We start from the raw sequence: 14,284 nt of genomic DNA, 5'->3' as shown, positions 1-14,284 counted from the left end.
CCGAGAATACGAGCTATGACAAATGTAATACCATATTGTTCCCAAAAGGTAAAAAAGCATTCTGCTGGCATACATGAGAAGGAGATAGAATAAACATGAACACGCTTTGAAGCTTGTGGTTTTTAAAAAGTACATCAGAATAGTTTAAAAACTCCTACACATTGAAAATTAGTTTTAGTGCTACAGCAGGGTTGCTCAAAAAGATGGTTCAAGTGACGTTATCTGCTGAATCAATGATTGGCTCAATAAAACATACTGCTGCACATTATAATTAATATTCTTAGACTGTCTGGTCTACTTATGTCATCACTACCACTACAATGAGAGGTGTCCGTGTTTAATATCACTTTTAAGAGACGTGGTTCACAGCAATTCATGAGCAGGCTTAAAGGCAAGAGAATCATAGCCAATACGGCACACCCATTCACCCTTCTTCTTTTGGCCGAATTCCTCCAGTCTCTAAGACAATCCGATCTGTACATTTGTTACATTTTAGAGCGGTATTGCTTTAACGTTACAAATCCAGAAGAATTAAAAAGATAATTAAGGATGAGGGGATTACCTCTTGCCTTTCAAGGTGATTAAGATGATCACCTGAATAAATACCTAAATAAATAAATAAATAAGCAAGCCCAGGATGCTTTAGTAGAAGGAAAATCAAAGATATTACTAAATTCAAAAGAATAAATGATGCTACTTGTTTAGATGTCTTGGAATTTCCAAGCCTAAACTAGAGCCAACATGTGGGAAAAGTCTGAAAGAAAACTGGGCCAGTACTAAGAGGCTAATACAAAAGCATTTTACAGACAAAACGATGAAGTCACCCATGGAGATCTCTAATATTTATTCGGTAGAACAGCCTGATGATTTCAGGATGGCAAAAAAATTGAATTGCCTTATGTCTGTGCATCTCAGGGCGGAATTTGTCTTCCCAGGCCTGTTACTTCGCATTACAGCTGGTCTACAAAATACAATCAGAATGTTGTACAATGATTTTACATGGAAGGAAAAGTTACTGACTAAATTGACAGCTATTATCAGTGCATAAAGATAGGAAAAAATTGTCTGATGATACTGGAATAACTTTTTCCTGGACATTGCACATTTTAAAGAAGTTTTGAACATATTAAGATATTTTTTTTTCACATGTGGGTTGTCACAGATGCTACAAACAGAAATGAAAAAAAAAAAAAAAAGATGAATCTTATGACAGTTCCAGTTTTGCAAATTCAGTGAATTCAGGTTAAAAAAAAAAATGTATTTGAATTGTTATCTGAGCACAGTCTTTCAAGGTGCATCCATCCCTTGCAGTGCATCACAGGATGTAGACAGTGAAGCAAGCAGGATGTACAGACACTAGCCTTGATAAATAGCAAGGGTCTATTCCAGCTTCATTTCTGTGTCATTTTTTTAAGTAAAGGTGTTGGGTAATTGGAAAATAAAGTCAGTTTGTTTAAGCACTAAATAATTAGCCTAGATTGAGATACTGAAAATTTCTTATATAATAGATAAACTGTCAGCTTATAGAGCACAGATATTGCATTGGCCACACAGGAAATTTCTCTAATCTCTTTTTAAATCTGTGTTTTAAGGACTATGCTAATAGTATGCTTTAACTCATTCTTAACATGCTAAGGCTATGAAGTACGAAAATTAAATTTTAGCTGGTTTCTTGGCAAAATGAGGTAAAAGTGTTTTCTGTTACTAGACAAAGTCAGGTTAAATAAACATAAAAGCCTGTTCTTCTCTGAACGAAGTCAAAGTCAAAATTCTTACTAACATGAAAGGCGGCAATATCAAACCTATGATCTTGAAAGGAAATAACAGTGATATTGCATCTGTAGAATAACAGGAACATGCTTTGAATGCTGGAATACACACTGCATTTTGTTTACACTTGGAAGAATTACTTATTGCAATATTTGCATAGGGTTCAGTTCTGTTTAATTACAGCTGTCTGCGGGGAAGAGTTCAATGGGATAGGCACCAGATTCAAAACAGATTTCTTTCAAGAGCCGTAAAGTCAAATTCCAATGAGGCTGACACAGACTTTCATCATATGAAGGAGAAGATGGTTTCAGACATTCTAACATATGAAGCCTTTTCTTCTTCTCCCCCTTTGGAGACATTAATGAATGGTGATGTTTTGTCTGTCTTCTAGCCTCCTTAGGCCATATTTCGTAGGAGACGGGAGGTGGCTGTTGGTGCACTTGACTAAAAATATCCTACCCCAGTGCCATGCTGAGTATGGCCCCGAGACGCCTCCTTTTCACTGGTGACGTGCTCTGGGGGCAAACACATAATATTAATCATTTATGGGATTACCCACTTGAGCAGCGTGCAGAGAGGGGCCCAGATAAAAGGAAGGAGGCTGGGGGATCGTGCAGCGGGTGCCATCTCCCTGCTACTGTCCCCTCACCGCGTGCTACCACGTCACTGGTGGCCTCTCCCAGATTTGAGGCCATTGTTAGGATGCGGGTGTTTTAAGGCAGCGGTGAGGTCTGTACCCTTGCCTGCAAGGCTCCAGGTGCGGCTGTGGAGCTGTACGAACCCCAGTGGGGAGAAACCGTGGTGCTTCTGGAAGGTTCCCTGACAGCACGGGTTGCTCGCTGAGGCCCGTGCTGAGGGCTGGGGAGGCAGATCGACCTTGGCACGGGGGACAGGTGAGATGCTGTGCCCATCTCACCACCCAGGTGCCCCGGTGACTCGTTTATCCCCCGCAGGGTGCCCGCAGGGTGCCATCCTGCCGCGTGTTCCCCCAGCACCCCCACACGCGGCGGCGGCGGGCACCCTCACGGAGCTTACGGCACCCCGTGTAATGGCGCCTGTGCTGCGTGGACCTTACAGCACCCCGTGCAACGGTGGTGCCTGTGCTTCCTTGCACTTCATTCCCCGCTTTCTGGGGGCAAGCAGCGTGGTTTTAGGGCTGAAAAGGGACTTTGGCACACTGAGGGCCCCCCACACAGCCGGACGCTCCCCCCCACCCCGGGACTGCAGGGGGCGGAGCTTCGAGGAGGCCCCGCCCCCTTTGATCGGAGGGGGCGTGGCCACGGCGCTCAGGCCCCGCCCCGCCGAGCGGAGCCCGTTGAGCGGCGGAACGCGGCGGCGGCGGCGCCATGGTGAAGATCGCCTTCAGCTCCCCCTTCGCGCAGAAGGACGGCGCCAAGAAGGAGGCGGCCGAGGCGCTGGTGGCCGACAGGGTGCGGGCGGCGGGGCTCGGCGGGGGGCGAGGGCCGAGAGGGCGAGGAGGCGGTGAGGGAGGGCGAGGAGGAGGAGGAGGAGGAGGAGGAAGCGGCCGCCGCCATTTTGTGACGGCTGCCGGCGCTCCGGGTGCGGGGTCCCCTCACGGCCCCCTCACGGTTTCGGCCGCTCGGGCGGCTTCCAGGCGGCTTCCAGGCGGCTGCCAGCGCCTCCCGGCAGGGCTGCGGGGCCCCGGGGCGCGGCGCTGCGGGTGCGGGGCCGGAGCTGCCGGGCCGGAGCTGCGGAGGTTGCGGCGGAGCGCTGGAAATAGAAACCCGGCGCCCTGCGGTCGGCTTTTCCTTCCCGGCCGCCCGCTGTCGCGCTGCTGACTCGCGCTGAACTTTGCAAGTTTGTGGGAGGCTTTGTTTTGGAGGTGCCTTGCGTAGCTGCCAGCGGTTTCAGTCAGCTGGAGGCCGGCCGCTAGGTAAATAAAGCGGTAGGTCTAGAAGAGCACCGCGGGCTGAGTTTATTCCTTTTCGTGGAGAGGAGCTGTTGTGTTCTGGTTTTTAACCGACTGGTAACCCAGCACACACCGCCAGGAGCCGTGCCCTCACCTGGAGGAGCCTCCCCTCGACACGGGGAAGGCTGTGCCGTGGCGTTGCTGCCCAGCGGGCTCCCTCGAGCTGCCCGAGCCGTGCCCCGTACGGCTGCCGCCACAGCACCGGCTGCAGGTCGAGGAGGAAGCTGAGAAACTGCGCGCAGAGGGCAAGCTCCAAATTAGAGAGGTCAGATAGCTCCTTGTGGGACAAACTCATCAGCTGCTCCTCAGGCAGCTTTTGCAGTGCGTGTCTTTAGCGGCCTCTGCCATGCAGCTTCTGAGTGTAGCCCTAACGTTGTCTTATGCCCTCCCTTCTATTCTCACGATAGCTAAACTCCTTCAGTTTAGAAGCAGCTTACACCGTTTTGTCGTGCACACCACAGTATTCTCGGTCAGTCCGTGTGTGCATACATGTCTGACTATTTTTCTAATATCTCTTCACTCTGACTTCAGGGCGTGCAGACAGCGAGGTCACAACTCTCCTTGAAGACAAACTTGTTCTAATGCTTATTCTTTTGATGGAATATTTGTGGAGAGCAAACAAGCTTAATGGCTAACAATGGTTGAACCAGCACAGCAAAAGTCCCCTAGACTACCTGCACCAAACCCTTGAGCTTGCAGAGTGCTCTCCTGGCGGATACTTTGGAGTGGACTGTGTCAACAGCGTCTCTTGACCTAGCTGCCCATGTTAACAGGAGTGATTTCTTTCCTCCGTTATGCCTAGTTTTCTTTGCTTGTCACTGCACAGCTTAGAACTGCGTTTTCCTTGCAGGTATTTTATTGCTCATATTGGTTTTGAGCAGAGGCTGTGTAACCTGTTGGAGCAAAGTCTTGGAATTGTGTTCTCTTATCAGCTCTGTCAACTCGGTCGTCTGAGATCCAGGCTTCTGACATTGCTTTTTAATATGATAAATAGCTTGGCTTTGTTTGAAACAAGTGTGGCGCAAGTGTAGCTACTTAGCCCTTGACATCATCCGAGCGCTGGGACGTCTGTAGTGCTGGAACCTGGCGCAGGCTGCTGCGTTCAGCTAATGATAGGCCTTACTAACGATGAGTAAGGAACGGCGAGGTGGAGGAGATGGCAGAACACGATGAGAACAGAACCAGCCTTGATCTTAAAACCAAGCTAGCTCTGAAAGATGGCTTCCACATAACGACATGTAAATGTGGCGTAATTCTGACATGAAACTAGTTGAGTTTTTTGTTTTGACAAACACTTAACCAGCCAATTGGAGCAGCTTATGTCTTGCTGAACCAACGCTTTTCTGTTTGGAGGATGAGAGCGTGGAATGTAGGAGTGTTGACTTTCACTAAACAGAGTGTTTTTTTGTTTCATTAGTCGCATAGCTGATGTGTTTGACTTTTAACACTGCTATATCTTGCTGAGCATGGAAATATGCACAGCCTTTGTAAAAATACTGTGACTTGTTTTGATCACAGGTCGCTTTGATGTATTGTGTTGTACAGGAGTGCAAATAAGGGGACCAGAATTAGGAATGGCCGTGGAGGCAGCTGTGCTGAATCTAGGAACAGCACAGAGGAAAACCGTTTTTTTTTTTCACCCCATGTGAAATCTTTTTTTTTTTTTTTTACATTTTGAATTGAAAGAGCAGGTTGTGAAAGCAAACTGTTAAATGCTGTAGTCGTGAATCATTAAACGGACTATGTGCCAAACATGTAGGTTATCTGAGTATTTGTGGCTTTTTTCTTTCTTCATAGACTAAAGAGTTTATTTGTCCAGGTGAATGTCTATTCTGTTTGCCTAGGATTTGACAGTGCTTTTGTTCTTCTCCCAACTTCTCTTGTGTGGGCTTTTTGACTGAAAGCCTAGGAAGGCACCTAAAGAACAGGGCTTTAAAATGTGTCAGATATCGCCCCTAACTCTGGATCGGCATTACACAAGTGATCACCGTGTTATGTAATGGTGAGAGTTGTTTCCCTTGGCTGCAGTCCTCTGTCTGAAAGCGCACCAGGAAAAAACAAAGTCAGTGAACTATAGGCTTTTAGGCTGCTATATACAAAACGTTACTCAGCCTTCCACCAAGGGAGCAGGATTTTGAAGCTGCAAGGTAGGATGTACCACAGGAGTTTATTCTTATTTGACATAATTTGAGGCTGTGCTTGAGCCGATGAGTGGTTCTCCTTCACAGTGAATGTGCATATTCTGAGAAAGTTCTGAAACCCAAATGTGGGATTTATGTCAGATGTCTCTTTCCCAACTAATAGACAAAATTGCGTCTTAGCTTCCTGTGTTAGTCCAGCTCTGTTAAGAACAGTAATGCTATTTTTCTTCCATCTGATGGAGGAGGAGAGGATAGGAAGTAGGCTTTGGGAACACTGTGTTCCTGAAAATGACCTTGCTCTACAAATCTTGCTATCCTTGTACAATATTGTGGCTGCAGCGCTGTATCTAATTGTTACAGTTATTTAAATTTCTTACAGCTCAAATAGTTTTTTTTTCAAATAGCTACAGTTTCTGGACAGAGGTTTGTCTAGAAAGATTATTGCAATGAAGGAAATATCCTCTGTTCAGTGCTGTGTGAAAACACATCTTGATATGATACAGCAGTATTTCGTGGAAGTGCTTTCTTACTTTATGATGCTTGACTTCTCAGCACACACCAGAGGAAATAAAATCGTCGGGTTGTAGGGCAAAGTGAAGCACTTGGTAGCTGTCTACGTTAAATTATGGGCGGCTACACTTTTTCAGTTCTTATCCTTCTCTGTTTAAAGGATCCGGAAGTTGCCACACACGGAGGTGAAAACTCCTCTGGAAGATGTCTGTTGACTCTGCTGGGCTTAGCGTTCATCTTGGCAGGAGTTGTCGTCGGTGGAGCCTGCATCTACAAGTCCTTCATGCCCAAGGTAGTGTGAAAGTTCTTTTTAAGCATGGCTAAACAAAAAGTGCAACAATAAATGGGTTACCTCTGTAATAGAAATCTTTTGGTAACTGGGACCTCAAGGCTTCTGTACCCTTTATAAAAGCTTCAGGTCTCAGACTTGCACTTCTTTGTAACATAGGTGGTGGAAGTGTAGTTTTAAAGCAATATTCACTGTAAAAAAATAACTAATCTTGCTCTTACTTTCAGCATAAGGTGTACCGTGGCGAAATGTGTTACTTTGAAAATGAAAACCGGGATCGTGCTGTGGAACCGTATTTCCTCCCTATTGCCGAAGAAGCTGACATTCGGGAAGACGATAACATAGCCATCATCGATGTGCCTGTTCCGAAATTCTCAGACAGTGATCCAGCCGCGATTGTCCATGACTTTGATAGGGTAAGTACGTGTGCAGCAGTAAGAAATAACCAGTTCACAGCTCACTGGGAAACTAGAGCGAATGCTAGTCAGGATAGCTCCAAGGTTTTCATTCCTGAGACCTGTAAATGCAGGTGATTCTGGCTGAGTGCTCTGCAAAGTTGTATTTAAAAAAAAAAAAGTGGGGGGGGAGGTGGCAGATTATGTTGGTAATTCTAGTCTCTGCATTTTTTTGCACCCAGTGGTAGGGATGAAGTGACTAGGAAGACCTTAATGCTTTGTCTGAACAATTACTTGTAGAGAACAATCACTTATCAGCTGTTGGATTCCTCTTGTCTGTACTGTTCTTAATTGGACTCCTTCAGTTATGACAGCACACTGCCAAGTACTTTCTCTGTAGTGATAGAAACTTTACTCTTGTTAAGAATTAGGACAAACTGCTTTTATAGTCAGCTCCCAGTTCTGTTGTAAAGTGTAATTAAGAACTTTGGAAAAGTGATAATAGCGAAGTTCTTACATTGGAGGCTTGTATCAAAGCAGTGCATTCGGCCAGCTGTTCATGATCTTCATCTTTTTGAAGTTACTTCTTAGACTTTGTAGAAGTGTGCTAATAATCAAAAAGCCATGGTTAATCAGTTGAAAACCTTTTTTCCCTCCAAAACAGCTTTTGACGGCGTATCTTGACTTGCAACTGGGTAACTGCTATGTGATTCCGTTGAACACATCCATAGTTATGCCACCAAGGAATTTGATGGATCTCTTTGCGAAACTGGCGGTATGTGGAGACTTGGTTGTTTAGTTATGCTGATGAGAGAATTCCTGATAAGAATGCTGGATGTTGCTCCTGAACTACAATCTTTTGCTAGAACAGTCCTCTTGCCATCGAAGTACATAATCCCCCTGGCTCAGTCACTGTACTAAAGTTAAGGCCAGCTGTCAGTGTATATTATGTTGAGTAGGTTCATGGGTAATGCTCTTATTAATACATAGCTTTATGAAAGCTGAAAGCAACTAGTAAATAAGGTTAAATTTAGCTATTATAAAGCAATTTGATGAAGTTCCAAGTGTCATTGAAAGCCTAAACCTCAAAGTTGCCGCTGGAAAGCTCGCTTGCCCTGCGAGTTTTAATGAAAAGAACAATTGTTCTGTTTTACTGGCACTGTAGTTAGGAGCTCACCGCAAGCATTTTGACTGTCCAGTGACTAAAAATGGTATTCTTCTGTGAAGGCTTATCTTATGGGTCAATCTGATAGAGCTTGCTGCTACTTCCAAATTAAATGTGATACTGAACTATCGTGTGTCGAATATACTTTTTTAAAAAGTCATCAACTCCTCAATATCTAATGCTAGGTGCCACCTGATGTAGCTTAGCTCATTTATTTTTTTTTAGCTTAATGAAGATCAGCTTTGTGTGTCCCCTTGCCCCTGCTTTTAGGAGTTGATGGCGAGGGGTGGCAAGTTATTTCAATAGTGCTATAACATTTTGGTGAAGACTTCATTTTTCATGTTTGAGGCAATTATACCTAATACAAAGAAAAAAAACAGCATGACCTACAAAAGTTAAGTATTATGAAAGTTTCCCTGTTTTAACTGCAAACTTTGTTGCATACAAATAAACTTGAACAGGTTCTCTTAATGTTGACTTCATATGAAGCAAGCAATTTGCAAAGCACTTGAAAGCAGAGTTAAGATTAACTGCACTCTACTTGAATGTAATTGCAACTGTTTGACATGGCCTTTGTCAGTTTTTAACTTCTCTGGTGTGCAACTCTTCAAGACTAGCATATCTTTAATATTAAACTGATGGAAAGCTGAAATCTAGGCTTCAAGTCCTTCCAAAGCAAATAAAAAAAGTAGTGTCAGTTGTTACTGTTATAGTATATCTCAAGGTATTTTCTCTTTTTAGACTGGTTCTTACCTGCCTCAGACTTACCTAGTCCGTGAAGAAATGGTGGTTACGGAGGAGATAGATAATGTATCTGATCTGGGTATCTTCATTTACCAACTGTGTGTTGGAAAAGAGACTTTCAGACTTCAGCGCAGAGACCAGATAACAGGTAAGTTTCCTTCTGTTAAAAAACAAAACAAACCACTCCTATTGGAGTAGGGAAAGGGTAAATACACCGTCAGGGTTTTTAGACCTGGAAATCTGCATGTTCAGCATAACTTCTGAGCTGAGGCTACTGTTAGAACTGATGGATATTTTTTTCCCTATTTTCAAATACAAGTCTAAGTTTCAGTCAAGCATGGTGAGAGAAGCTTCTGGTTACAGAGTTAGAAGGTTAAGTGCCCAAAACAGGTTTGAACATAAGCAAATCTGTTCCATTTTTGTGGTTGAAGCCATGGATTAGTTTGGCCTAAAAACTCATACAGCCCATCAGATTATGTGGGTCTCTGTAGGTGTTGATTACTCTTTCACTGTCCTTTCTGAAACTGGGTTGCAGGAGCACCAAATAACAACATCATCTTCTTGTTCATTTGCTCTGAAAAATACTGAACACCTAGATCTGGACATCCCAGACTTCTCCTCTGAAAGAGGAAGAGCACATCATGGGAACTTCTGAGCTCTATTTCTGCTTCGCCATGTCTCTTTGTGCCACCCCTAGCCATTCTGTGAAAAAGGAATGAATTTGTGTCAGTGGTTTGACATATTGGAAGGAGGCCTGAAGTGCAGAAATGTGATGCTGTGGATTTTAGTTCATTGTAGCTCTCAAACCATTTAGTCTGCTGCTCTCATCAAATGCAGAGCAAACTAATCCTTTGTCAGTTACTGCCTTTCAGAATGCAAATGATGGGTTTGTCAGAACTCTCTGCTCTAGTTTTCCTGCCAAACTCTTGGGCAAGATTTTCCTCTCCCCAGTTACAGCTTGCAGCGTCAGGAGCCACATCTGCTGTTTGCTGGAGACTACGTCCTGTTACTACAAGACGGAAGGCTCTGTATGTGGCAACATAAAACAGTGGTCCTAAATAGCAAAAGCAGATGAAGAAACAGTAAATGTTCCTTTTATGGGAGGGAGAGGCATGTGTCAGAGCTGTTGTGAACAAGTCTGAACTGACTGCTCTTGTGTCTGAAAGACTGTAGCCTACTGACAGTACTGCAGAGAGTGTTTTGCAGTGTTTCCTTAAGATCGTCTTGCTATAGCATGTTTCAATTCATGTTGCTGACAGCTCTGCTGCACGGTAAATGACTTCCACAGAATACTTCCACAAAAGGATTCTAACAAGCGAACAATGCCCCTTAGTACAGTTTCTTTCCTGTAACTGACCTTGTTTTGCTCTTGGTAGGGGGAGAAACTTCTAGTGAAATGGAGGAATGCTGCTGAGGAGAAAACTGTTCTTGTTCTCCGGATTAGATTTCTAGTACACCTTTCTTCAAGTATGCACAAAACCAGGCCAACTTAAATAATTAGACTGCAGTGGATAAACTCCTGTAAACCGTGTGGAGAAGACTGTTCACTTAGCTGATGCTGCATTTGCACTCAGATTTTGTGGAGTTTGTGGAGTGCTTTGTTAGATCAGACAGTTCCCTGGAGGCCTAAGTGAAGGCGTGAGAGACTGGACAGGTCTTCCTGACTGTTGGACGTGTGCATCCGGTTGGATAGCCATCGGAAACTTCTTAGCTAAGATAGAGGTGAATTGAGGAGCTAATAGTCCAGCTGTTAAGTGTTTACAAAACGAAACAGTACCCTGCTGTGTTTGATTTAGGAGAATGCTTGTGGGCTTCTATGGATAGCTCTGCTCGCATACTCTGAACGATTCTGTGCTTATTAAACAAGCTTAAAGCTTTCTTCTCTAATTCTTGTATACCGATGTGCTTCAATCAGCTTGTCTTTGATTTCAGGACTACAGTGTTCTCTTGTCCCCTATTAAAGCTTCACAGTTGATAGAGGTAAACTGCCTGTATCAGATCCAGTGCTGGCATGTCCCAGAATAGAGAAAATCACCTTAATAGTGTTAGGAAAAAAATTCAGTAAGACCATCAGCTGAGTGGTAAATCCTCATCTCTCTTCCCATGTGAAGACTGTGCTATAGAATTACTCTGTTAATGCATACTGGGGTGGAGAGAAGTGCTGATAAAGAACTATTTTTTTTACTTTTTTTTACCCCTCACCTTTTTAGAGTTTTTCAGCTCTTTCCCTGTAATTTCAGTTGTCTTTGCCTTACTTTCCTTTGTGGTTAGGAAGGGCTATGAGAAACAATCTGTTCAGTGTTCTGTCACTAAAGTAATTACAGGATGCTAGGTAAAATGACAGTATCTTGCTTTATTCTCTGTCTGTATCTAGCCCCCTCTTAAGTTGTCACTGTTCTGAGAACGGGGGAGGTTTTCTGATGGAAAACCAGCCCGTATCCAGCTCAAATGGTAATTTGTGGGTGTAAAAAACACTCTGCACAGAATGATTGTATTTCATTGTTGTTTGTGATGACTTAAACAAACAAAACCTGTAAATACTTGCTGCAAAGTTACAGGTCTCTTGCTTTACTTAGGCTCTCATCTTGTCTCGTCCCCAGGTCTGCAGAAACGTTCAGCGGAGAACTGTCACTCAATCAGACACTTTGAAAACTCTTTCGTTGTTGAAACAAAGATCTGTCAACAGTGAAAGGCGTTGGATGGGAGGTGACTAGTTCACACCTTCATTGAGAAGTCTCACCATTAGATGTCGACTTCTTAAATTAAAATGTGCAGTGATAATCAAAAGCCTTATGCATTTTCTGTGTATTGCTTGTATTTCAGAAGACAGTCACCATTTCAGCTTTCTTTGATCCTTGGTATACCTATTCTTAGTTTTCTGTAGAATTTAAATTTGAGTAAGGTGTTTTGGTTTTGTTTGTTGTTTTTTTTTTTTTTTTTTTTTTCCAGAAGGGTAACATCAATTTATCCATTGAATGTGTGTGATCTACAGTAATCTGGGAATGGCAGAAAAACATATATACAGAAATGTTAACCGACTCCTTGGCTGGAACCAGTTCTGTTCACCTTAACTTTCACAGGATGATTAATGTATTAATAATCTGTGGTTTGCACATCTTGTGTAGTTCTGTAGAGTAGCTCTGCACTCAGTCTCCTGGCTAAAAACCTCCTGATGCATATCATTAAAGGTTTATTTTAACATCCATGTGTGAAGCATGTAAAATCCAACCTCAGTGATCATAAACCTCTAACACTACCCTTTCTTTTTGTGCAATTACTGTATTGAATTCGTATGTATATTTGGAACCTTCCCTGAGCTTACACTTAATTCTTCTACCTTTGTTTGGTTTTGTGGTATTTAGTTCTTAGATTCAGATCGAGTTGCTCTTAAAGCTTGTCAGTATTTTGGTTATGAGTTGGTTTATCCTGTAACTTTCTATTTCAAGAATCTGTTCTGGTAATAGCTCACTTGTGAACGTGACTGTAGTTGTAAACTTAAACTACTGGCTTATACAAGCTTTTTAGATCAACTTTTTATGAGCAAGTAGCAGTTACTACTGCAGTCAGAGCATTGTTCCTTTTTTGAAAGCTGTAGTATAAAGACAGCGAAGACATAGCATCCTGCAGTTGATGAGAGTTTTATTAAGGGACTTTATATTGGCATAAATTCTGCAACCCTGTAATAAATGTTTCTCTAAAAATTCGGTGTTTGTGTGACTTCCTCGTGCTCAGAAGCAGAGGGCACTGCGCAGGTATATGGGCCGTGAGGGGGAAGTGAGGGTTGTGGGTCTGGGGTAGCATTCGGTTTTCTCCCTTCTTCCCCGTACCTCCTTCAGTCCGTGAAGCCTGATTTCCTCTTCCTGTTAACTGTGGAAATGCTTTGTGGTGCAAAACAAACTTGAGGAACAGAGGGAGGAAGAGATGCATCACTACAAACTTGATCCCCCCTGGTGTAGTTGTTAGTGAAGCTTAGTGCTACTAGAAGTTGAATTACTTACTTTTTGAATTCAGCTTACTAGTTGAATACTGGAAGTTGAATTCAATTCAGAAGTTGAAAGAGGGCAGCACCTCTCAGTTGTGGTATGGTGAAGAAAACTGGGTGAATTACAGCACACATCTTTCAACGTTGTTGAGGAGGCTGGTGGCCAACAGTATGCTTGTGTTACTGTATTTATGGCTGTGCGCATGAGATGAGTCCTTTCAGTGTATCATAACTCCAAGACAGCAGAGGATTAATCAACATCTTACTGAAGCACCTTTCAGCTTTTTCCAGCTTTAAGCACAGAGCTAGGAGGCAGTGAGATATCTATTAGTCTGATTGCTCAAAGAGCTGAAGTATGTATTGAACCCTTCTGGCTTTCCTGGAAAATATGTGACTTCTACAGCTGGAAGTAAAACAACAAGCAGGCTTTCTGCGCTGAGAACTAGCGAGTAAAATGCCACTACAGGAGAAGCTCCTCTGTCATTGTGAAAGTGTGCGGGGGAAAGGAGGAGACCAGCTCTGGGGCAGTAGGGAATTTTGTTGTTTTGTCTTGGAAATTAACACAGCTCTTCTCCCTAAGTATAGGGCAATGCAGAGCACGTGTCCCAAAACCAGAGCTTTGCTCTCTTTGTAATCAGAGCATTTGTCTGTAAAATAGCGAGTGTAGTGTGTTTGTGTCCTTAACTTTGTTACTGAGCTACAGTGCTGTAGAAACCTCTTCATTTGTTAGAGTGCTAGGTGTGTTTTACCGGGGGAAGCAGCAGAAACTTGTCAGTGCGGCTGCAGACTTGCTGTGTGCTTGGACAAGTTACTGTGGGGAAGATTTCCGGATCGTCTGAGAGGATATCGAGGGTGGGGTGGTTGTCTGGGTTGGTTTGGTAGTGGGAAGATTTATAATGAGTTAGTTGCAGAGAGCAAGAGCATCTGACTGCAGCATTAAGCTTTGGCTTTATTGAAAACAGAGACGGTAATTCTTCCTTCCAGCTCTGAGCAGCTGTTTGGGGAGAGCTCTCAGCGCACGAGCCTTTAACCTGCTGCCTATCTTCAGACACGCAGCAGGAATGCAAGAAATGCTTCCAGATAGGCTGCAGCGGTTTCGCTTACCTTCGCCTGGTAAAGACTTTAGAAGAATGAAGTCAGTTCCTTAAAAACCTATTAGATGTTCTCGGCAGTGAGCCAGCGTATTGAGAGGAACGTGGTGTTCTCCTTACCTCCCTAGCGCTCTGCCTTTGAGAAAGCAGAGCTGCAGTTGCAGCCGTGCGGCCCTAAGCGCTCTGTGCTGTGGACAGGCGTCCCGACCAAAGGGCTGCCGCTGCCAGGTGGCTTCTGAGAAGATCCTGGGAATGCTGCTTATTTCC

At 43.7% G+C, this 14,284-nt stretch overlaps 1 protein-coding gene across 1 annotated transcript; it reads left to right on the top strand.

Annotated features, from left to right (window-relative positions):
- Positions 1-3,020: 3,020 nt before the first annotated feature.
- On the top strand, positions 3,021-12,645 carry ITM2A (integral membrane protein 2A). The gene is made up of 6 exons (XM_080553441.1): positions 3,021-3,200; positions 6,512-6,643; positions 6,868-7,056; positions 7,700-7,810; positions 8,942-9,092; positions 11,545-12,645. The coding sequence occupies exons 1-6, from the start codon at positions 3,117-3,119 to the stop codon at positions 11,631-11,633; spliced, it is 756 nt and encodes a 251-aa protein (XP_080409567.1). The 5' UTR covers positions 3,021-3,116; the 3' UTR covers positions 11,634-12,645.
- The last annotated feature ends 1,639 nt before the right edge of the window (positions 12,646-14,284 follow it).

Source organism: Anser brachyrhynchus (assembly GCF_964034855.1).
Source record: "Anser brachyrhynchus genome assembly, chromosome: 13".
Taxonomy (NCBI): domain Eukaryota; kingdom Metazoa; phylum Chordata; class Aves; order Anseriformes; family Anatidae; genus Anser; species Anser brachyrhynchus.
Note: the sequence above shows the minus strand (reverse complement) of the source record. Positions and strands in the feature narration are given on the sequence as shown.